The sequence below is a fragment of the Thunnus albacares genome, chromosome 4, assembly GCF_914725855.1.
Source record: "Thunnus albacares chromosome 4, fThuAlb1.1, whole genome shotgun sequence".
In the NCBI taxonomy this organism is placed as follows: Eukaryota; Metazoa; Chordata; class Actinopteri; order Scombriformes; family Scombridae; genus Thunnus; species Thunnus albacares.
The window spans coordinates 15,260,824-15,285,097 of record NC_058109.1 but is presented as its reverse complement, the minus strand read 5'-3'; the positions used below and the strand labels follow the sequence as shown (position 1 = coordinate 15,285,097).

The following is a 24,274-nucleotide window of genomic DNA, read 5'->3' as shown; positions in this document are numbered from 1 at the left end:
CTTCTGTCTATATTTTACAGACACAAAAGCAGCAGCACCCAGTGCGAGTCAGCCAGCAGAGTAGAAGACAAAGAAACCCAGCCTGGAGAAAGAGAAATGGAGCGGTCTTCTGTACAACACAATGCTGCTCAGTGTGCTCAGCCAGCCCAACACAATGACAGAAGATTGTGTCTGCAGATCCACTTTTTAGATACATCAGGGCGCCTATATTCCTCTACAGTCAGGCCTTATAGTTACCACCTCGAGAACAAGAACAAAGGTTTCTAAACTTATTTTGTGTCAAAAAATCATAAATAAAGGGACCGTTATTATAATATATTTGTTTTTTACAGCTTCCCCTGCCCTGAACTAAAACTATGTATGAACCAGTTGTGACTTGCTGTCTAGTAAATGGGAAGGAGGGAGCATGTCCTGTGTCACAGTCACGCAATCATTATCATAAAGTACCAGAACTCAACATGATTAATGTCTCCTTTAATGTTCAAAGGCATCAAATATTCAATTTACAATCCTTTTAACAGCTTTTATCATTAAATATGTGCCATGACCTCTGCAATTGTTGATCCATCTCAAAGCAATAAAATTGTATTTGTACTTTATAAATCACTGGGAATCCATTACATTCAAATTGAATACCATCACTTAGTCCCAGTGTTAGATGTTCAGTCATAAATGAGTGGACAAAACATCAGGGTTAAATTTAAGATAGATTTTTGTGTGTTTACACTAGTGAATTTGATATTCCAAACATGTATTTGAAGTAACAGTAACTGGATACTAAAATTAAATATCTTTTCACTCTTAAATTAGGCGGGTGATGAAGTGAAATGTATTAATATCCCAATTATTAAAATCATGTACAATACAATAATAACTAGACTTTTACCAGCCAGACTGTGTGGTTGTAAATGTCTAGTTAACAAGCAGGGCACATTACAGAAGACTGTGTCTGCAGCCTCATTTACATATTTTGGATTAACAAGGAAGATTCCATCTCCAATGAGCAAATTGCATCCTCATTTTTGACACTTTGAATACTTTTGAGAGTCTAAATCCTGGTCCTAAAACAACTTCTTGCATGACACTGAATGTACAGTGACTTTTTTTTAAGCCTAAAGGCTTTAATGTGGTTCATTTTGTAGGGGAACTCATTTAAGCAGTGAATCAAACATTTTAAACACGGTACCAGACACAAATCACAACTACTGGCATTCCCTTTTATTTACAGTTTTGTATGTAACAAGAACATTATGAAGTCATCACCACACTCTTAAATGTTTTCTCTGTTATTTGTATCACTCAAGTGGCATTATTATGTAGATTATGTGACAATCCTTCCATAACCACCACATTATACTTGACTTGTCTGAAAGAAATAAAGTAAAATAAATAAAACTGAAACAGAAGACTAAAGCCACCCTAGTATTGATGTCACTTCACCAGATTTATCAGCCACAGTGTGAGCAGTATCTTTCCCAGCTGCCAACAGAGACCACTATGTCCACAATGAACAAGAAAGATTGTAAAAACATTCCTGTGCAAGCTTTTCTTTTTCTCCTGCAGTGTATTTATGGACCATGTAATGTTTGTTCTGTTTTGAATGGTAATAGTGTACTTTACATGAATTGAATCTGGGGAATTTTGTTCCAATTTTACTTGAATTGATGGATGATTACATCTGTGATCTAAATTTGTTTGATACAATAAAATGTTTAAATTGGTGATTGCATGTTTTTCTTTCACACTTATCCAGGGACAGTCTATGACGTTTACAAGCACTGACTCAAGCTGACACCATGTTTGACTATCAGTGTCAACATAAAGTCAGCACATAATTACCTGTCATCTTGAGTGTCCAAAGCAGGATCTACTTTGCTTTTAAAATGTCAAAGAAGGGGTATGTTAGGGCAAATCTCCAAAAACCTCAAGTTAAATCTACAGTGTCTTGACATCACTGCACACTGTTCGTGTTTGGTTGAGGTTGACTTTAACTATATGCTAAAAATAAGCACTCTGCCAATAAATAATTCAATGGACTAGGGGCCAGAAGCATAAAAATGCATACATTTTTCATAAACAGGACTGTTTTCCATGAATATATTTTGTCCCACTGCAAGTTAAGCTTCAAGTGATATAGACTCTTCCAGTTGACTTTAAAGCTAGCGTGAGTGAGATTGATCACTTCTATTGGAACTTTTTGCTGTGAAAGAATTTTGCAATCATCACCTCGTGTTGCTGTTGTATAAACCCATAAGAGTAAAGTGTAAAGTTGCTGTTTTGATTGATTTTCTATATTTGGATGAGAGATACTCTGAGAGAACAAACAATATGGTTTTGAATTCACACTGGTTTAGGGAAGGATGTCTGTATCTTCAAAATAATTTGAACATCATATGGGTCTTTTGCTTTTGTGATGAGATGCTAAAAATACCTCAAACATTGTATGCATGTGTAAAGTAGCAAGATTAGTGTTTTCCTTTTAAACACAGTTACTACAATAAATGTCATGCCTGTTTTGTATAATGCATTTATACTGATATGTATATGTGTGTGTTGGAGGTCGGGGTGAAGTTGTGTGTGCACTGCATGCACAGCTCAGATCATGCACATTTAACAGAAGACACAGGGCTGTGTCTTCAATTATTGTTGTGCTATTTATTAATTTACATCCAACCAGCTGATTTGAATGTAGAAAAGCTTTCATTTTTCCACTCTGCCCTGATATGAAGAAAGCTGAGGATGCAATTACAAGTTGCCAAAAAAAAAAAAAAAAAGATAGAAATTAGGTTTGAAGCTGAACCCTCTGGGCAACCCTGGAGCTAATTCTCTTCTTCACTTCACTTACAGCCCCTCCTGCTGGGAGAGCAGAGAATTGAAATAATTGATTTTCTGGGCATTGGCTTAATTGGTTTAAGTGGGCACTACACCGTTATGTGAAAGTCAAAGGAAGGTCCAACAAAAGATGCTTTTCAGTTGCGATATGGGATGTGCATTATGATTTGGAACCTGAGCCATATAAAGGACTAACAGTCAGGATGTCTTGTCCTCTGCGGCCTCAATTTTTTACATCTTCGAACAAGGGTCCCTTTAAATGTTCAATTATATTTTCTGTAACTTAATTTCCAAATGTAAAGGTCTAAATGTTGTTTTAAAACTTACTTTATAAAACCAAACTGAAAAAATGTCAAAAACACCACTTCTTATGGCTAAACATCAATTTGACATTGCGTATCTAGACAGGCTAAAATATCTCAGAAGTTGGCCTTTTAAGTAAAATATGTTTTGTCAGAAAACTGCAGAACTGATCTGCATATTTGTATGTATTATATAGTTGTTTTTGAAAAGGCCACTGGATGTGCTGTAACTTATTTTGCAGACTTTAAAGGGGATAAAATTATGCAAGTCAAGCAAATGGGATTCAGCCAAAGATCAGGATCCTTGACCTTGCAGTTGAATTTTTCATATGTTTTAATAAAAAAACAAGACACCATATCCCCTCATAATAAGGCCAGCCCTATAATGAATCAATAGCAAACTTCAAAAACAACAACATATTTTTAAATTTCAATGCATGATTAAGTGATCGGTGTACAGTTCAAACTACAAAAGGTAAAATGTTCCTCACAAGTGTTTAGGTGGCAAATTAAATTAATGACATGGATTGTACTGTATAACATGGCCAGCATGTACACTTTGCAATTAAATTATCTCAGTATACTACACTAAAAATAAGACATGAGGACATTTTCTGCATCTTACCTTGGGAAGATGAACTTAAACCACCCTTCCTCCTCCTACATCTTTGCTTCCTCACCTCTGACTCCCTCAATAGTGATATGAGAAGGCATTGTGGTTTTGTTACAAACAGTGACTCTATGTTAACCTCATTTAACCTTTGTAGATATTCTATGAAAAAAACACAGTCCTTTCTACTATTTTGTATCTTTACTGGGGTCTTGCAGGGATTTTTCTGACAGGTCCGCTTGTCTGGCTCTCTGCTCTTTTGTCACACTGGGATCTGAAAATCCTGGAGGATAAAGAAGATTGGAAAAGGCATTGGAAAATTGTGTTAAGCCGAAAGGGAAACAATATCTGTATCTGTTAATCTCTGCATGAGATCATTCTAAAATAAATGGAGATAGCAAATCAAATCAGGGAGACTAAGCACATTTATGGAGCAGTATAAGTGGCTCTGTCCCTGCCAAATCAGCCACAAATCCTGGAAAAACACCTTTTATTACACGTTAACAGAGGCTGTCAAACTCTGAAAGTCTGAATTGTTGCAAAAGATGAAAAGTGTAACAATTTCTAAAGATTATTATGTGGTAAGAATAAGTATGAATTTGGTCTGCAACTATTATTATTTTCATTATTAATTAATCTGTTGATTTTTTTAATTAATCGAAAGAAAAAGTGCTCATTACAAGTTTTGAAAGTCCAAGGTGATGTATTCTGATGTATTGTCAAACCACTGGTCCAAAACTCAAAATATTTAATTATTAAATAGAAAAGAGACAAATAAATAAATAAATAAATACTATATTAAGCTTGATTAAAAGATTTAAATGATTGTTGTCAATACATTTTCTGTCATTCAACTAATTGTTTAATTGGTTTGCATTCATTCCTTCTATATAGGATTTCTTAAATACTGACATTACGATACTAAATACAGTATGGGTTTTATGGGACTTCAATTTCATTCCATTTTTCATGCATATGACCTTTACCTTTAGAAATTAATATATATATTTAAATGTCATACCATTGGAGCCACACTCCTTCCATTTGAGCTTGTTGTCTTCAGTGTGTCGCGTCCATATAGAGCGAAAGCTCACCAGCTCAGCTGTGATGTGGGCCAGACTCCACTGCAGACCTCTGGAGCTCTCTTTCCAAAGATTACTATAGAGAAAGTATATTATAGAGAGTGCTATCATACAAGGACTTTTACATCTATCTATCTATCTATCTATCTATCTATCTATCTATCTATCTATCTATCTATCTATCTATCTATCTATCTATCCTTTTCTAAGGAAAGAATGATAGATTTCCCTCTTTGATGAGAATACTGATACCACTCCCATTCAAAGCTACAGAAAGGAGATGGTTAGCTTAGCACAACATAAACATGGGAAACAGGAGGAAACAGTTTCTCATCTAACTCACAAAAAACTCTGCAGAAGGCAGTTGAGCTTATTTCCCACAACGTCAAACTATTTCTTTTAGCATTCTGGTGCCAATCTTCAGTTTACAGTATTTACATTTATTTATTTTCATACTTTATCAACAAATATTTTTCTAGCAGGTATCAACATTGTGCATTCTTCGTCTGTGTTTTACCTGTGTCTGTTGCAGGGGTCTGGTGGACCTGGGTTCTCCTCCACCAAAGGAATAACAATCTTTTCGGCCATGTCCGTCAGCAGAGAGAATGTAGGATACACAATGAAGTCTATGAAACCTGCAAGAACAAATGTCAACTTTTTAGCATGTGAAAATAAGACAATTCTGAGGTGTAAAAATGTGATTGCCTGAAATGTTTTTTATATCAGTAAAGAAATTCTAATGTAATTCAGTGATTTATAAAATATATACAGTATGTTGCAGGACTGAACTGTTAATAAATTAGCATAGATCTTGCCACTGATCAGCCTGTTGTGAGAGGGTAGACAAAAGAAAAAAGAAAGCTGTTTTCAGAAGTGATTTTAATACTTTTTTATGTTTTTATAGTGGAACAACTGTATATTTGGTGTTTCACAGCCGTTCCATGACTTCACCCATCAGAATTGTGGACAGAAACCAAATTGTTATTATAAAATATCGCTGGCAAGAGAATTGAGTGAAGGAAACATGTTTTGGAAAGTGTTTTGTGAGACATACCAATCTGGGACTCAGCTACCAGGGTGCTTTTTCGATCACACAGAGGAGAGAAGGGCAGGCCGAGCTCCGCCTCTCTATCACCCTCACAAAGATAGGAAGAGAGAGAGAAGATATCTTAAAGGGCATCCCACACATGGACTGAAAATAACTTTTTAAAGGTTATTTAACTACAGCACTGGCCACCTGAGACCATATACCAATGAGACCAGTGAATACCATATAAGAGCTGTTTTTAAATAACACAGCAAACATTAAAGAGCTTTTTCAGAGGGAAGTTTCTTACATCTTTTTTTATTCAAAGAGAGTAGTGCTGCCCAGCACCTCCTTTATTGTATTTCTTCTCCAAGTGAAAGCAGAGGTGAGAGAAAAACAGCACAAAGCTGCTTACTGTATGGCTGCATTTACTGGAAATCCATTCAAAGTACAGACAATGCCGGCCAATTCTCTCATTGCCATCTGGCAAGGTTCAGTAGGCTTTTTCTTTAAAATAAATGGCATTTTAAAGGGATTTCATGCACATTTCCAGGTCTGTATTTTAAATCTGGGGCTCTACAGGAAAGTTTTTGCATGATTTACAGTTCACAGAACTCCTTATTTATCTTATACTGGCCCTTTATGCAGCCCCTCAGTTCAGCCTCTATCTGAAACAGGGCGTTTTAGCTTCAGTCTCTTTCAGGACCCCTCCCGACGAGCCCACTGAGTTCTTATTGGCTAGCCCCTGGAAGCTGCCCCTCGGCAGACTTCTGGTTGCTCTGGAGGCTTTCTGCTGCAAGAGGCTTCCTTTTCTTGTTCTTTATTCGCGATGGAAACTTCTCAAATATATCCATACATGTTCGAGCCTGAATCCACTCTACGATATGTGAGTGGACAACATGAATAACCCATGGAACAACAGATGGCCATTAGTGGGCATGCGCGATCATGCAATCTGTCATTACAGTAAGAGGAAGAAGTAGAGGCAACATTGTAAACGGAGCATTCGGAGCAGCCTGAAGCTTTAAGCAGGCTTTGACTTTAAGGGACCATTTTTACATATATACACCTGCAAGTTTTGGAACTTTGACCATGTTTAACATAGACATCCGACATCACAACAATATAGAAATAACAGAAAATCACAAAAAGCATGATACGTCCCATTTAAGTTGGTTGTAATGATTAACAGTCTTCTTAAAACAGTAATTCAGATATCAACATAAACACTTCCTACACCTGATTGGTGTTTCTGAAACATTTGTTCTAAACAACCAACTAAAATCAACTTCTTTCATTTCAATTTCAGGGGAGACACATGGGCCATGGAGTTGCAGAATTATGCTTCATTTATTTGCATTTACAAGTTGCCAAAGAATCTCACCTCAAGATCCATTTAGTCGCTGTTTTGTAGCTTCCAGTCATATGTCTTATTTATTTATTGGGACCATGTACAGTGTTAACATAAACATAAATGTTACCATTTGATGTACTGCACCAGAGTTAGCTTATAGCTAATTTTCATCCGCAGTCCCTTCAGCAGGTCACAATTAAAACATATAACCGCACAATAACAAACAGTACAAAGCAAAAAACAGACAGGACACATAATACAAAATACAAAGCTACACACAGTAGCACATCACATACACCCACAAAGGCAACTAGAAATGACTAATGTATGCTTGTCAGATTAAAAGCAAGATTATTTGCATTCATGAGAAGACATGAGATGAGATAAAAATGTAGATTCAGCGATTACAGAGAAGATGGAGTTTGCCATTTTTTTTGAATTGTAGATATTAAAATTTCCTGAGAGCTTTAAGGACTTCTCCCTACATGTTGGTTTAAAAGTATGTAAATCACAAAAAGTAACATCTACTAGCCAACTGTCTGCTGATGAAGATCATGTTATATGACTGAAAGCTCCCAAACAGCTACATTTGACCTTGAGGAGAGATTGTTTCGTCAACTGCTGTTTCCAAGACAAAGAATGAATTTTTGAACCTTTTTCAGTTCAACAAAATAATCTAATCTCAGGTTTACAGCTTTTCAGAGCTTCAACTAACATCTTGAAGTCCTCTCTTCATCCTTTATTGCCCATTATTTTTAAAATACTGTTCCCAAAAGTCAGGGGTGAGTTTCCACGCTCAAAATTTTTCACAAGGTTTGACAGTTTTGAGAGGCAACATCATCCTTTCAGCAACATCAAATGGTTTGGTAACACATCTGACCCTGTGGATGTTTTCCAGACTTAAATCTTGTTTAAAATCTGAGCTTGTAAAATTTAGCCTGGCTTTCACTACCAACGAATATGTACAATAAACTTTTCAAAGAGGCTTTCTTCTCTCTGACTGTCTGTATTTCATACCTGAGGTGCTATATATGTGGTTTCCTTTAGCTCATTTGTGAGAAAGCTCTTTGAAGGTTTCCCACTCTCCCTTTCAGACTCTGATGAGTCATTTACAGAACTGTTGAGCTGCTATTAGGCGTCCAACCTTTTCACTCATCAGTCATGCAAAGATAATAACACATCAAACCAATCAGATAAGAATAGAAGTAGGTAGGACATGACAGAACAGCGAAAAACGGAAATGATATGAGCATATTTGAAGATAGAGAATAATTCAGTACAATACTACAAAACTGACATCTATACTAATAAGGAGACTCAACAATACTATCAACAAACACTGAGACAAAAACAACATATTAACTCAAATTTAAGTAATTTTAAGCAAAAATTGAAAAATCTCTGGTCCCTATCTTAAAAATGGGAATATTTTCTGGTTTTCTAAGTTTTCTATGACAGTAATCTGAATCTTAAAATACAAAACCGAAATCTCATATCAAAATTACATTAAATTACACCTAACAAACCAACAACACAAACAAATAAACCACACATAAAAGTAAGATTGATATCAAGATCGTTCCTATCATTATCAAATATTTTAAGAGCAAAACACATCCTATATTTAGCTCCTACATTTCTTATGTGCTGTAAATACATCTTAATATTTTTTAAAAACATGCTTTACCACTTTCAGCAGTCAAAAAACCTACTAATGAATTTCATGTCACTATTACTCCCTAATTTACAATTCTCTGTATTACACTAGTTCTACATGACAGCAATAAAAAAAATGAGGTTTCTATAAAGTATCTCTAGATTTTAGTTATGATTATATTTCATGGAAAGCACAATAGAGAATACTTCACCCTGACGTTTACACTTAAAGGAATAGTGTGACATTTTGGGAAACACTTATTCACTATCTTGCTAAGAGTTTACTACTCTTATAACTTTACAATATAATATGAAGCTGGAGCCAGTAGTAGGTTATCTTAGCTTAGCATAAAGACTGGAAACAGAGGGAAACAGCTTGCCTGGCTCTCTCCAAAATTAAAAAAAAAATCTGCCTAATAGACTCTCTTGAACTTACTAACACTTAAAATCTCATTAGTTTAATCAAACACTGAAGTGTAAAAACAACATTTTGCCATTTTAAGGGGGATTATATGCTGGACTATTTCCTGGCCAGGAGCAGTAACTTTCTATAGTCTCTATTAGTTTCCTGGCAACTGCTCCAAGCCAAGAAATAGTTCGGTACATAACGCTGTAAAACCACAACTTGTCATTTTTACATTTTATTTTTTGTACAGATGAAATGACTGATATATATTGCGTTAAGTAATGATCTTTAGAGGTGCTAGTCGGTGAATTTTGTCACCTTTGGACAGAGCCAGGCTAGCTGTTTTCCCTGTTTCAAGTCTTTATGCTAAGCTAAGCTAACTGGCTGCTGGTTATATCTGTAAATTACTTTCCATCATGTTTAACTATAGTACTGAACAATAACCAAAGTGTGATAACACCAATGCTTGCACTAAGATGACAAGAAGAAAAGAGAAGAGCAGAGAAGAGAGGAAACAGTCAGATTGACGGTTCAGATTTATTAGCGTTCCTACCTGCCTGAAAAACTCCTCCATCAGGGCTTTAGTCCACCGAGAGTGCAGTACCCAGGGCTTGGACGGATGGCTTATGTCAGCCGTGTGGAGTAACAGAGACAATGCTTTGGGCTTGTCAATCCTGTTGGAGAAAGCATAAAGCATTTCTTATTTTTGTTGTGTTGTGCTTGCAGACATGTCAAAAAAAAAAAAAAAACTTGACACCACCCGCGTGACACTAATTTGTCTGTCTGCCCCTCTGTGCAGGATCAGATAAATCTGCTCTGAACATTCATTACACAGAATGACCTCTAGATTATGCACCACAGCATCTATAACAGCGCAGTCCATTAGAGTTACCGTTCTTGTTGTTGTAGACAGGACTTCATTGCTTTAACTTGGAGTAGGTGGGAGGACATGTCTGTGGACAGCACCATCTCTATAACAAGTGATCTCAGCTCCCTGTGAAGAAACACACACAAAGTCATACAGTTTACTAGTTGATCTTGGCTTATGGGAAGGAGCTGTATAGAGTAAAAATGGCAGGCAGGAAGACTCAATGGGGTTGTAACCTCTTTAGATTTCCTGATGGATTTTCTTGTTCCCATGGTAACACTGACTGCTAGAAAAGCCCACTAGACTTTGCTGCTGGTGTTTATCTTTGGAGATATCTGCAAAGCTCTTCCATTCAGTCACATACTATATGTATGATAGATGAAGCAGCAGCCTCCATGAATATATAAACTACAGTACAGTATAGTATAAATATTATCTCATCAGACACTACATTGCAGTTAAGACATGGATTGTATACACTAATATGAGCACATATGGAACGGAAGTGAGCTGATGCCAATTTGTTTTATTCAGTGAAATTCACAGTTAATAACCATCAACCATGGCCTTTTACCATGGTTGATGGTTATGGACTTTTACCTTTAACTGTTTATGTGAATTTTGTATCACATTGTTAAAATAAATGATTAGCTGATTGAGCACATCTTTGACTGTTAGTTTCTGTAAAAACACATAAAAAATAACAGTAACACAAGCCTTTATTGATTCCTAAAGGAGAAATTTTATCTAAGGAGGTCAAAGATAAGAGGTCAGCTATATGAGCAGCCTTGTAGCTGGTAAGTGCCACTCAGACAATTCATGTTGTTCATGTTATACTCATGAGGTCTCTGTCTCTGTATGTTGATATGTCACCCTAATGTCCTTATATTATTATCTATGTACTAGGGTATGGTATATTTTGTACATCTCTGTTTGGTGTCATGTGGAGATTATGTACCTATGTTGTCTGTACCTTGTATTTTCTATATGCATCTGTATTCAACACTTGAGCCAAAGACAAAATTCTCCATGGGAACAATAAAGTATATCTTATCATACCTACCTGTATCGTATTGTATCATATCGTATAGTATCGTATCGTATCGTATCGTATCGTATCGTATCGTATCGTATCGTATCGTATCGTATCGTATCATATCGTATCGTATCGCATTGTATCATATCGCATCGTATCGTATGGCATCGTATCACAGCGAATCATATTGTATTTTGAAGGATAAGGCTGGAGTTATTCTATATTTTTATTATTGCCAACAAATTCAGTTTAATTCACTTTAATGACCACACAGCTAAGCCGGTGGAATTTGGTCCTGATACAGTATGTAACAGCACAGTTCAAGCCCATTGGTTCCTACTAAAGACATACATTTTAAAAATGGGTAACTTATATATCCTTTCATTTGAAAAAAAATCCTAAAACCCCTGGGCACTGTAGTTTTGACAAATGTTACTCACATGGGAATAAATTATGTATTTGCTCATATTTTCAGCCGTGGATCAATACACATTTGGAGCTCTAGTGAATATTTAAAGGACAGCAGCAGAAAGGTGTACTTTATATGGGATTGACTCAAAACAAACTACAGTGATCATTCATCATAATAAAAGAACATGTCTTGTAGTGCAACAATGTGGATGTTTTTTTCAACTAAGTCTGATGTGTTTTTCATAGCTTTTACACAACAATGGCTTTGGGCAACACTTGGGTCAGTTCATTGTTGGTTTTGGTCATGGTTCATGGAATTTTGTTGCCCATAAGAAATTCATACTTGACAAACATTTATTCTTGCAGGGTCTTTGTCTCCTTCCATTAATATGGCACCCAGCATTTCCATAATGAAACTGGCAAAAAAAAGAAATCTACAGCAGCCATTTTATGTGAACCAGAAACCACTCCTCCACCAAAATTATAGTCTTGGTTTTGTCAAACATCTTTAAATTGTGCTCACTGCAAAAAAAAAAAGTGTTGTTTTTGTTTGCTGTACACACATTGAAAGGTTGCACAACCTTTCTCATCTCTTTCTATTCCAGTAAGTGATTTCCCGAAATGCCCTTTGACTCAGAGAGCACAGTTGAGAACTTGTCACATTCAACTCTGTAGTTATGTAGGTGGAGAGAGAGCAGTAGGGGTTTTCCACTAAATTAGCCTATCAAGCCCTTTGACAAAAAGTAGAGCAACATTACATGGCAGTGCAAAAACACAAGGAATATTTACTGCACGATTTAAATGTTTTATATTTTGTGATGGCTATTGTATCCTCTCTGAATGTAGAACCAGTACAAAATTTTACTTTTTTCTAAAACAAACACTGAACAGCTACATAATTATACTCGGTAGAAATATTGTCATCTTACATCCATTCCTCTCGTGTCAAATTAATGAAGATGTTCATTTGGTCGTCCTGCAGCAGGCGGAACGCTGCACTCAGGTGATGACTTTCCTGCACCGACCGGTCATTGTAGATCAATGCAAACTCTGACCTGGCAGAAAGACAGACAGTGAGACAGCAACAGAGGGGCGGAGGAGAGAAAGAGGCAGATAGATGGGTAGGTTGTAAAATGCGAATGTGCATAAAAGTGCAGTTGTACAATGCTGAAGTGGTAAGGGTGGAGGAGGTGAGGATGAGATAAACGGAGAGTCCTGAGGGAGTCATTTAAGCACTTTGACTGTAGGTCCGTATTAATAAATTTAAAAGTACCGAAGAGGGAGTGGGGTGTGATAGAAACGAGCACCATGTGGGTATTAATGATTCAGTATAGCGAGTTAATGAACTAATTTCTCAATCAGGCATCCTGTGTCCACTCATTTGCATAATCTGCTTTATTACACGGTTTAAATGGATAACAAAGTGCACTGTGAAAAGTTTTCCAATCAGTGACTATTTTGGGGCGCCCTAGCAGCCTAGACACATATTACATAACCACGATATCCACCACCTTTGATGCATGTCATACCCCTCTTTCCCTCCATGTTTGCTGTCTCTCTCTGTACGTTCAACTGAAAATCTCTTAAAAATGTGAAAATGGCTTCAAAGTTATCAAAGATGACATTCAGTTGTATGTATGTTTAAGTGGTATTCTGCCTTCTTCCACCATCTTCGGGTGCTCTTCATGGAGAAAGTGGCTGTGGTCAGCTTGAAGAGCTTCATGTTAGATACAGTGGATTTCAATAGTGACAAGATTTCATGTTGAAAAAAAAAAACACTTTGTGTTGTTATTTCTTAATAATTTTCTGGGAGGTTTCCTGGAGGAAAAATAACACATAACAGCTACTCCAAATATGTGATTTGGCTGTAATTGTTGGAAAAATAAAGACAAAATCACCAAGACAATCATCTTATGTAGAATTTACTGTGCTGAGTTTATAAACAGCCATTGATTTCCAGAAGATTTGAAAGAACTGTTCAATTTAACCCCAAGTTTCTCATTTATTACTGGGAACCTTATTCTCCAAACTAAATATGTTCAATTTTATGTCTGCACATTTTTCACACTTTTACATGTTCAGCTGACCTGCTATGCAGGACTAAAAGACTTGAGGTTACACCAGTCATCAATATGAACTAATTCATTGGAAATGTACATGATCCTCTCCAGTAACCTTCATATGAATACAGTTATATATCATTTTACTCTTCTCCTCCTCCCAGGCAGCCATCAGCCAGTTTGGTTGAGGATCTGAGATTTGTTTGCCCACATCACACACTGCATTAATTACTGACTTTCCTGACAAATTGTATTTTTATTATAGTTAGTTCACAATAAATGTTTGAGACATTAGTTGTGTGACTCCCTTTTTTGTTACTTCCCTGAGCCAGTTTATGACACAATGTATTTAGCATCATATTTTGGTGAAACTATGAAGAAACTATGAATGTTTAACATACTGAGCATACAGATGTTCAGCTGAGAAGCAGCTGATGATGCAGGAAAACACCTTCCCATTCACTTGAATGAGAAAGTGTGTCCAGACGTTTGCATGATACTGTAATAAAACAAGTGCCACAATTGAATCAATTGTAACTGACATGAATTGAAGCTGAACACAACAGATGTTCTTCATGAAGAAACAAAGACTGAATATGACTTCAACTGCCAAACATATTGTTCAAACTTGTAAGTGTCCATTTTACAGAGTTAGATAACCATGATATGTTCACTTATTGTGGACCTTTGTGCTTTATTCCCAAAATAAAGCATGATGATGATGGGTGCCAAGAGACTGCGTTCTTCAGCCCTCTTATGTGGAAAAACGACATCTAAAAATACTATGTTCCCTCCATGAAGATGTGTTTGCTTTAGAAGTGCTCTTTCAGTTCTTCTAAAATTGCACAAAGACCTTTCAGAAACACTGCCTTACTATTTCTACATTGCCCTGATATCTCTTACTATTTTACCATGTCACAACAGGATGTGGAACATTTAGCTGCAGCTTTATAAGACAGGGTTAATAAAATATGTTTCAGAAGTAGAGCTTACTTTGTGTGGATGAGAAAGTTGTTTGTGGTTCCTGTGTGTTCGTAGTCATGGATGGCTGCGGCAAATAGCGCCGCCATCACCTCAAGCTCTGTCAGCCAATGCTTCATAGACATAAGACACAACACAAAAACACGTTGACCATGTTGGTTATTATGTTCTTTGCTGTGCAGTCATATCACTTGTTAATAGACTTTTATACTGATACACATAGCAGCAATGCCTCACAGTGATGACTCAGAAATGTTAATTCAGGGAACAAACAAGTAATCCTTCCTCTATATGTAAAATCAGACTGAATCTCTTGGTTTTAAAGGATAAGGCTGGTGATATTTTATATTTTACAACAAATTCAACCATCCCTCTGTGACACTGACCTCCACTGTTGCCCAAAAACTATTAAAAAACACATCAATTCAATAAACCGATGCAGTGTTCGCATGTTCTTTTATTACGATGAACATGGCCACTGTAGTTTATTTTGAGCCAATTCCACATACATTGTCCTGCTGCCATAAATAGTCACTAGACAACATTTTCTCCTATTATTAATTAACATATTTGCCTGGTCATGCAATGTTCATACTGAACATATCTGCAAACCATTCACTGGCAATGTATTACATTTGTTTTCACTGCACTCATAGCAACTAAAGCAAGAATGATGTTTTTTATGGTTAGATTTTGGTTTATGGTCAAAGCACTTGTTAGGGAAGGATTAAATATTGCGAAAGTCAGTTGTGACTTGAAGTATGAGACACAACGTACTAATCTTAAATAACATTTCATGAATCCCAGAATCAACACAGTGCTTTTATTACCTAAAGACCCCACTCTGCACGCTGTAAGCCCACATGACATGTATTGCACTCCTCCCAACATATGTGCAGAACAAAAACGTAACATTTTGCACGCAGGAAAAAATGTTTCCAGTGAACATAATCCTAGCAATGTTTGTTGACAACAGGAGAAATATAGAAAAACACCATCCTTATCCTCGAAAAATGATGATAAAGCAGTCGACTAACCACAAGTCCAGAGCGCAGTAGCAGGCAGTGCATTGTCTGAGTCACGTCAGCAGCGTGAACATGGTTGTGGTATGGGTTTTTGTGTTTGCAGTATCCTCTCTCAACTGCAGACAGGAACTCTGTCAGGCATGAGATGGGGATCTACAAAATGCAATACGTAATTATTAAAAGTGAGGCTGAGTTAGAAAACTCAAGGTTCAAAAGTTTGTGTCATCAATAAAAGCTAAAACAGCTCAAATGATGTAATGAAGTTGTGGTTAGCACTGACAGGGCCTTCGGCATGATGCATGCAATTTGGCAACACAGTGCACCACAAACTGATAATGAAACCCATATGCCTGATCCTATCTGCAAATTACAACAAAAGTTTACCAAAAAAGTAAAGGTCAGAAATGATCATATTACCGTAAGATTTTTCATTCAAACATATTGTACGAGAAGGGTGCTGTATGTACTGAACAATCAAATTCAAAACTAAAATACCTTGAAGCGACTGTTGAGCTCATATCTAGTGATCAGTTCAAAAAACAGAGTTCGTAGTGCATGATCAGAGCTGGCTGCGTTCAGAGCAAACACGTCAAAGCTCCAGCGGTCAACATCCTGAGGAGACAGAGAGAAAAGTGACTGCATTATTGATGCATACTTGTGATGTGTATACAATCCTTTTTTGTGATGTCCGATTTATTGCACAAACACTCGAGGCACAGTGAGATTCATTATTAGTGCAGGCTTACCCTGAGGCAATTTACGACCTCTGCAGGTTGGTCTGGCATGGCTGCTGTGTAGGCCCTCTTGAACATCCTGGAATAATGCAATGTTTATGTTGAGTTCAGTTAAAGTTCAGATGTTGACATTGTGCAGCGAACTCGTCTCAGGAGCTGTTTATATAAATCCTCCAAAGTCCCTGTCCCCTTTGGAAGGATGTTTTAAAGAGAAAAGGAGGCTCATGTTTCACAGTCCAGTGCAGCTGTCTGTGTTTTCTATGGTTGGAATAGTAACAACACTGTATTATCCTGTATTAGAGTTATAGTACAGATGTGGAGATCAGTCATTTACAATGGGAGTTTTATAGTATTAGATGATCGTTCCCTTTTTTTAAAATTGTATTTAAGTATCATAAATAAAACATATAGCCATTTTGTTCAGCTACATTGTTACTACTAAGTAACTGTTCAAAAGTCACCACCACTTATTCAGAAATAAAAATAAAAAATAAAAAACATAAAAATATGTGTTATACCTCTCTACAAATATCCCAGCCTGCACTGCATGCACAATGCTGCGGAACTTGGGCTTCTCGTCTGAGCGTCGCACTGGGCGTCGAACCCTCTGGGTGAAGGTGGATGCCAGCCAATCAGTGACTTCCGAAGGCACCCCGTCTGACTGCAGCTGCTGGAGGTCGTCCTCAGACTCCAAGCACTGCCTGAGAGAGACAACACACACAGTGATTGTTTGACAGACACAGAGTCGTACACAATCAATGTACCTCGCAGAACGGTGGATTAGTGGTGGTATTGTTGGACTTCAATGACAGACATCAAATAAAACACACAGAAATGTTAAGGTAAGGCATCTCTGTTACTTCTCTTGAGAGTGAGGAAAAGATTGAAAATTAAAGCTGTAGGAAGATTGTATAGATGACAGCTTCTCCAATAAGATCAGGGACACAAGAGACAGAAATGCACTAGCTGTTTGCTAAAAGTAATGACAAATAACTCCAGTATATCACAATAGTTAAACAGAACAACTCTGAAGGTTTACAAGGGTTGTTTCTTTGACATTCTAAAAAGTGAACTCTGTTGTATTTGGTCTGTATGAGTTTGTTTTACATAATAATTTGTGACTTTTGCAAATTAACTGTATATAATGCCAATAACTTGTAATTTTGGCACCTGATTATCAGTATTACACGGCTATGGAAGTGTAGGGCCCCAACCAAGAAAAAGCAATCATCAAGACTTTGGGTATTTTCTTACTTTACTATGTAAGTTCAAAGGAATTAACTGTTTGAAATGATAATGTATACATACATACTCTTGTATCAAAATGGAAAGATGACAGCTTATTAGCTTTTGTTTTCCAAGCCATATCATCATACTATATTCTACCTTGATCCATCGAGGTAAACGGCCTCCAGTAACGAAGCTGTAAAATCCAGATTCTTTTTGATTTCCTCATAGTCGACATCTTTCTCCTCCAGCTGTTTCAGCACACTCCTCAGCCTGCGAGGGGACATAATCATTTATCTGGCTGTGATCAAAACAAAATAAAATGGTACAGGAGATGTCTTTTTTGAGTGTGGTGGAAAGCAGTTTCACCTCTCAAAGCAGCAATCGCTGAGAGAGGCAGTCATGGTGTGAAAATGGTTGGAGGTTACAGCAGTTTTGGCCTTAAGTCTTCAGTGGGTACAGTAATAAAAGTTATAGCTACAGAGGAAAGGTCATTTTGAACAAAATGCGGGTTTTGTGCTTTGCAAGCTTTCTGGAGACAACTCTATAAATGGACAGCACTTTACACTAACTTAACAAGTGTTGGCTGCTGGAGAAACAAGGCTGAAGAAGTGCTTTAACAAGAAGTTGAGAAATCCTCGTGGACGGAAGGAGTTAATTTGGAAGAGATATGAATGCAAAATTGTCCACAGAAAGCCAGTGGCAAAAGGACATCATTACTGCCAAATTTTCCATGAGAGTAAAACTTCCCATGGTTAGGATCTTATGTAAGCCAGATTTTGTTAAAGTGGGCTCCATGAAAAATGATGTTTTTGAGTTTTTGCCACATTCTGATCTTGTCTGAGAACAAGTTGCTCAATCTGGGTTTCGAAACACTTAATTAAATTACTATAGAAAACTAGTTGACATGCATTAATCTTCTGCAGTATAATAAAAAACACAATGCTTAAGGCACATGTCGTCGACAGTATAATCCACCTGCAGTGTGTTAATGTAATCTCATCTCAGTAATAAATCCAAAAGCTTTCATAGCTTAATACAGCTCTGATGGGAAATCTCACCTTCAGTTTACAGAAGTGGAAGTGGAATTAGACTTACTTCCTCTCTCGTCATTTCAAAGACAGATTTATCTGATATGATAACACATTTGTGCCACCAATAAGTTCTTTCAAAACATTTCTGATGGGTTTTCCCGTATGGTGCCGTGACCGGAGTGATTGTGTTCAAACTGTGCCATGGAGCCAACTCCTAGGGATGAGACGCTCACAGCTTTTCAAGTGTTTATCACGCTGGCAAGGGCTTTCAAAAGCTGTTGAGTCGTAAAAATAGCATGCATCTGAATGCCACCGCTCACTTTCTATCTCCAGTAATCTTTTGTGATAACACAGCCTTTTTTGTTTCAACTGTTCACAGTAGAAGAGCCTTCGACAGGACGTTTACAGGAAATTACTCGTCAAGCGCACTTGTGAAATTTTGTTTATAGAGACAAATGACAAATCTTCCTTTGGCACAGACTCTGTTGAATCTACACACTGCGTAGTGTCATCCTTACTAGGCGTGTATCAGCACAGCAGTGTAGAAGACTAGTAGCAGCTTCGTCAGCACGAATTTTTAAATATATGTCAGTGTTACATAGATTTTATTGAGAAAAAACAAAGAAACATGAATTTAAAGCCACATCAGATCATATCTCATGTCACAAAAAAAAGTGCTGTGAATTGTACCTTCTTATTATTGACTATCATGACGTGAGCAACATGTGAATTTCTGGCAACAAGAACACCCAACAGGGTTTAGAGCTCTGAAACCTGCAGACACTAATACATCAATGTGTTAACCAAAACAAAACCACATGTACTATCACCTCTGCAGCACATTTCCCTCCCACAGTATGAGTAGGTCAAGTGTTCACGCAACAACAAGTGTTTGCTCACATGCTGCTAAGAATAGTCGGGGAAAAACCTAATGAATGCATGAAAAAATACATGGATAGCATTTTGAAGGTAATGATAAATATCTCATTCTTTGCTTTGCAGTCAGAAAATGTGTCAAACAATCAATTCCTGCAATGCACACTCATCTATGTGCATTGCAGGATGTATGTTTGAGTCATACATTTTTCCATTACTGCTAAACAAGGAAACAACTCCTACAGCTGAATATAATCTTTACAGCCACACTGCATCAAACAGTGATTAATAACACTAATTTCAAAGATGTAGCATGTTTAACTAAGTTTTTAAAGCTTATTTATGCAGTCACACATGGGCTAAACATGTAAGTAACTAACTATGATAGTATAAGTTGTTCTGATCTTAACAGACTGTCTTACCTAGAGATGGGGATCTGCAGCCGTTTCTTACGGATTCGCACCAGTTCAGCCATTCCACACTCAAGCTGTGCCCTAATGGACCCCAGAGTTCAATAAAAAAATTATCACAGGATGAAAAAGTAAAATTATTGTAGAGCAGTAGTAAGCAGAAAAGTTCTCCAAAGCACCAATGCAAACTTGTGTGTCCTGAGACAGACTTCTGTTTCAACAGCTCTCCCTCCCACTTCTGGAGGGGACCTACTCCACTTCACTCTGATTGGTTAGGCAGTCCCAGACTGTCTCAGTGTGTCTATGTGTGTGTGTGTGTGTGTGTGTGTGTGTGTGTGTGTGTGTGTGTGTGTGTGGGTGTGTGAGCACCTGGTGTGAGTGTCTTTGTCAGTGAGTGTTTGTGTATATGTGTACACCCGTTCTGTGAAGTGTGAGTGAGTTGACCTCACTGATGAAGTGTTGACTGCGAGGCTTTCAAGCAGTGTGTGTTCAAATCCCAAATGAGAATTTTCCACCACAGCCGCAAATCAGGGAACTACAGAGAGAGTCTTTCACTGAAACCCACCAGAGTCACCCAAACCAAAATACATAAACAAAGCTTGTCCTCGAAAGCCACCCACAACAGCCTGATAGGTTAACTGCTGTTCTGTTCTTGGTACATACTGCCATGAGCAGAAAATGTGAGGGGCAATAAGGGGGAGAAAATGAGCGCTCACTTTTAAAATATTTTTTTAATTTGTCTGCTTAAACATGTTTTTGCCTTTTTTTGCTGCTCTGTTAAAGTTGAAAATGATTGTCCACAAAGGTTGCAGATATTAAAAGTAGTATACATTCACCCTTTGTGCAACACGTCATAACATATTAAAACTGCAACGACACAACAGCACAGATGTGCAAATAATAACTGAGATCACATCAATAATTTATGTAAATAGCACAGCCAATATTTTTATTGAAAATGCCACATCAATAAATTTCAGTTGAGTGTTTTGCGAGCAGCAAAGAGTATGTTTTGCCAACATACAGGCAGTTTTCTGTTCATTGAGGCACCAAAAAAGGAGAATACCCCAACCTAGGAGATCAGAGAAGACACGGAAAGTTGTCCCTAAACACTTTTCTAGGTCCTAAATCCATTACAAGTCCATTATAAGTCTTTTTATAGAGTATTGTGAGAGCTGTGCAGCAACGTGGCTTGGGAAAGCCCCTGCCTGCTGTCCATCTCCCTCCTTGCTTGTCCTGCTTTGGCTTCTGGGTCAGACTAACTCTCATGCTCCCATGCTCTTTGACATGGCACGACATACTGCAAAAATGAGAAGTAACAGTACGACATATGATTCTCCATCTCCTCCGTCACTTTAAGTTTTTTTTTTCACCAAAAGCAACTTGAGAGAGAAAAATGAGCAAGTAATTAAATCAATCGACACATAAATGCTAGAGAACAATGCTCCTAATAGACTTAGTCATACTATGATATTAAAAATGTAAATTCAAGGCTACAGATGAGTAATTCATCTAGTGTCACTTACAATCAGTAGAGAACTCTAAACTAATTTTTCCTTTGTGTGCTTGCCAACTTCTTGCGTTTACTTTTTTCCACCATTTGTCCCTCATACTCTCAGTCTTCCTTCTAATGATGACGAACATACAGCCTCTGATCTCTCTCTGTCCACTGAGTGACCTGAGCCAATTATTACTCACAGACTCTACACTTCTGAGGAAGAAATCCAACTGTGCGGCACCATAAATCACATCTAAATGCTACGTGTCTCGGCTTGGGAACTAGACTTCCAAGAAAATGAGGGTGCTGAGGGGTATGGAGAGTGGTCATTTTTGTTTTTACAGCATTGGAATTAAATATATATTTCACCCAATGTTTTTGACTGAACACAATGGACAAAGTGTCAAAGGTTTAACATCTCTGACTCAAGCTTCTCTGGTCTCGTGGATAAACCTCAATCCCAGTCAACCACACAGATTTGATTGAAGGACTTTGTCATCCCTCACTTCCCTCCTGTAATATAAAACTTTGGCAGACTATCACGGACATCCTCTTTTGAAAGACACATTGATTTTAAAGTTATTGCCACTCTAGTGATGTTACTCTAGGGATGGCAGTGTTGGTCTGTTGGTCAGTCCATCACTTTGGTCCAGACTGAAATATGTCAGCAACTGTTGGATGGATTGCCATGAAATCAGGTGCAAACATTCGTGATCCCCAGAGAACTGTATCCTAATGACTTTGGTGACAAGTGCTGTAGTGCCAGATTTTTATCTTATCTTTTGGTGAAATTTCTTGAGAAACAGAATGACTGAGCGCGTATGAGAAGATCAACATGTGAAGTTGTTTTTGGGCCTTAAACTGCCCAAATCACAGAAGTAATGGAAGGAAAATGGTCATTATCCCAACAAGAAAACCTCCTGTTAGCTCAGAGTGCAGAATTAGCTGTTAGCTTCAGAGATCTGGTCAGAACTCTGGATTTTATAAAGGCGGTGGATGATTTTACACTCAAGCTGCTGGAAGAACTTACAGGTCAGACAGATCACTCTGTTACTGTGTTTAAGACTGTTTATAATAGAGTGTGAATGTTTACTTTTGTGAGGGGAGCTTCTGTGGTTTTAACCTGTGCTGCCGCTTGATGTTTTGGGACACATTCAGTTAATTTCTTACTACCTGTAGAGCTAACTTTGTGTAATCTGTGGTAGCGCTATCGGTGCTACTAGTTGACTAGCTGACTAGCTACACATATTCTTTGGATGGATATGTGTTGTGTGTAAGCTAGCAAGAGCTGATAGATATCTGTAGGTGGTATGTAAAAAAAAAGAAAATACAAGGATGAGTGTTACATACAAATTAACCTTTAAACAGTAATTTCAATTGTTTCCAGCAAGTTACTTTATTTCTAAATACGAAAAATGTCCATATATAAGCTTTCAGAACACTGTGGCTACATATTTTCTGCCAGTTCAACATTTTTCAGCATTATTTGTTCAAAACCTTTTTTGGTTTACGAGTACCTAATCACATTCCCATCAGCTTTGATCAACGTCATTCTGCAAACTCTCTCTTCATCTGTTCAGTGCATTTAGGTCAAAGTGCTGCTGTGCCCAAGTACAGCCTTACACTTAGTCAGTTTACTATAGACTCTTATTCTTGTTTAAAACTAATTTTTTAAATACTGTGAACCCCTCAAATGACATTCCACACACCTCCTCACCTAAAAAAATAAAATCAAAAGTACCTGCACAACCAGATACCATCAAAGGAAGGTGAGAAAATGAATACATTTTGTGTGTTTGTGTGTGTGTGTGTGTGTGTGTGTGTGTGCGTGTGCGTGTTTTGGGTGAGCTGACCCTTTAAAATTAATTAAACTGACTGTTAAAAGACAACATGTAATTTACTGCATATTGATAAGAAGCATACATAGTGTGTCCTGTATAATATGTTGCATAAGAAATACACTGACATCTCACTGCACGACACACTAACCATTAATCGAATAAACAAAACTAACCCTTCATCATCTTTATGGCTCCAGAAGAAAAATGTTACTGAAAACTGTCCAACTGGCTGAATAACAGAAATTATTATTGTGTCATGATGTAAGTAATTTAATACGAGACGTAAGAAAAATAAAACATTAGAGGCAGTCTTACCGGCTCAGTGTGGTCCTCCATGTCACAAGACTCAGATGTCTATCAGCGGCTCTGTGTATTTTGCAGGCGGGTGTCATGACCTCTGGCCCCTAACACTGCTGCAGAACACTTGTGTGTTACTCTGAATCCAGTATGTGTGATTTCTTGTGTTTGAATATGTGTATATATTCCTGTAGTTTATGTTAACCTATGCCGCTCTGTGTTTATGCTCACAGATACTTCTAGTGCTTTCCTCTGTATATGTATAGTGTATTTGTGGTGTGTGTACAGGATGTGTGTGTGTGTAATCCTCAGTGATCCACAAGTCAGCAGGAGAGGCTCTGCGTCACCAACACAATCAGCAGAGAGCCTTTATATCAGGACCAGAGTTTCCACCATTAACTGGCTTCAGTGTCTCGGGACGGTATCCACTGTGGAGCTGTAAGGAAAGAATTCATCTGCATGCAAGGCCTCCACATGCAAAAAAAGAGACACATGATAACACTACTTCTACAACTAATGTTGATAATGCTAATAATACAATTTTATATTTAGTTTCATATCAAGCCCTAGTAATGAAATATGAAGGAGCAAATTTCCCAACTGATATCTGCTCTCTCGGCACACAAAAGATGAAAATATAATTGGAAGAAAAAAATATAATTTTTTTTTACAACCTGGATCTTTTATTTGTAGTTTTGGCCATATTT

General features: G+C 37.4%; 2 protein-coding genes across 3 annotated transcripts in view; one reads left to right on the top strand and one right to left on the bottom strand.

Moving 5' to 3' along the window:
* Positions 1 to 1,722, top strand: part of LOC122980984 (protein phosphatase 1 regulatory subunit 1A-like) — a 28,444-nt gene extending 26,722 nt beyond the window's left edge. Inside the window, exon 7 of the mRNA XM_044349461.1 lies at positions 21 to 1,722. Coding sequence (XP_044205396.1) covers positions 21 to 64 — 44 coding nt within the window. The 3' untranslated portion in view covers positions 65 to 1,722. The remainder of the gene's footprint in view (positions 1 to 20) is intronic.
* LOC122980983 (calcium/calmodulin-dependent 3',5'-cyclic nucleotide phosphodiesterase 1B-like) lies at positions 1,564 to 20,167 on the bottom strand. Of its 2 annotated transcripts, XM_044349458.1 has the most exons (14): positions 19,944 to 20,164; positions 17,771 to 17,884; positions 16,903 to 17,085; positions 16,397 to 16,463; positions 16,146 to 16,262; positions 15,663 to 15,803; positions 14,638 to 14,738; positions 12,514 to 12,639; positions 10,162 to 10,263; positions 9,823 to 9,943; positions 5,881 to 5,962; positions 5,344 to 5,461; positions 4,766 to 4,902; positions 1,564 to 4,027 (listed from the first exon to the last, which is right to left on the bottom strand). In XM_044349458.1, the coding sequence occupies exons 1-14, from the start codon at positions 19,994 to 19,996 to the stop codon at positions 3,933 to 3,935; spliced, it is 1,557 nt and encodes a 518-aa protein (XP_044205393.1). In that variant the 5' UTR covers positions 19,997 to 20,164; the 3' UTR covers positions 1,564 to 3,932. The 2 variants fall into 2 exon arrangements, with proteins under 2 accessions (XP_044205393.1, XP_044205394.1); XM_044349459.1 differs by lacking the exons at positions 1,564 to 4,027; positions 4,766 to 4,902 and having other exon boundaries at positions 5,374 to 5,461; positions 5,881 to 5,954; positions 19,944 to 20,167.
* Between the last annotated feature and the right edge of the window lie 4,107 nt (positions 20,168 to 24,274).

Bases quoted from the DNA above. Each gene is read 5' to 3' on its own strand.
- LOC122980983 (XM_044349458.1), bottom strand. From the start codon at position 19,996: ATGGCTGAACTGGTGCGAATCCGTAAGAAACGGCTGCAGATCCCCATC. The intron at 15,804-16,145 runs GTATTTTAGTTT...TGCATTTTGTAG, and splicing joins AGCTCAACAGTCGCTTCAAG to ATCCCCATCTCATGCCTGAC. The intron at 9,944-10,161 runs GTAACTCTAATG...TTTCTCCAACAG, and splicing joins TGTCTACAACAACAAGAACG to GATTGACAAGCCCAAAGCAT.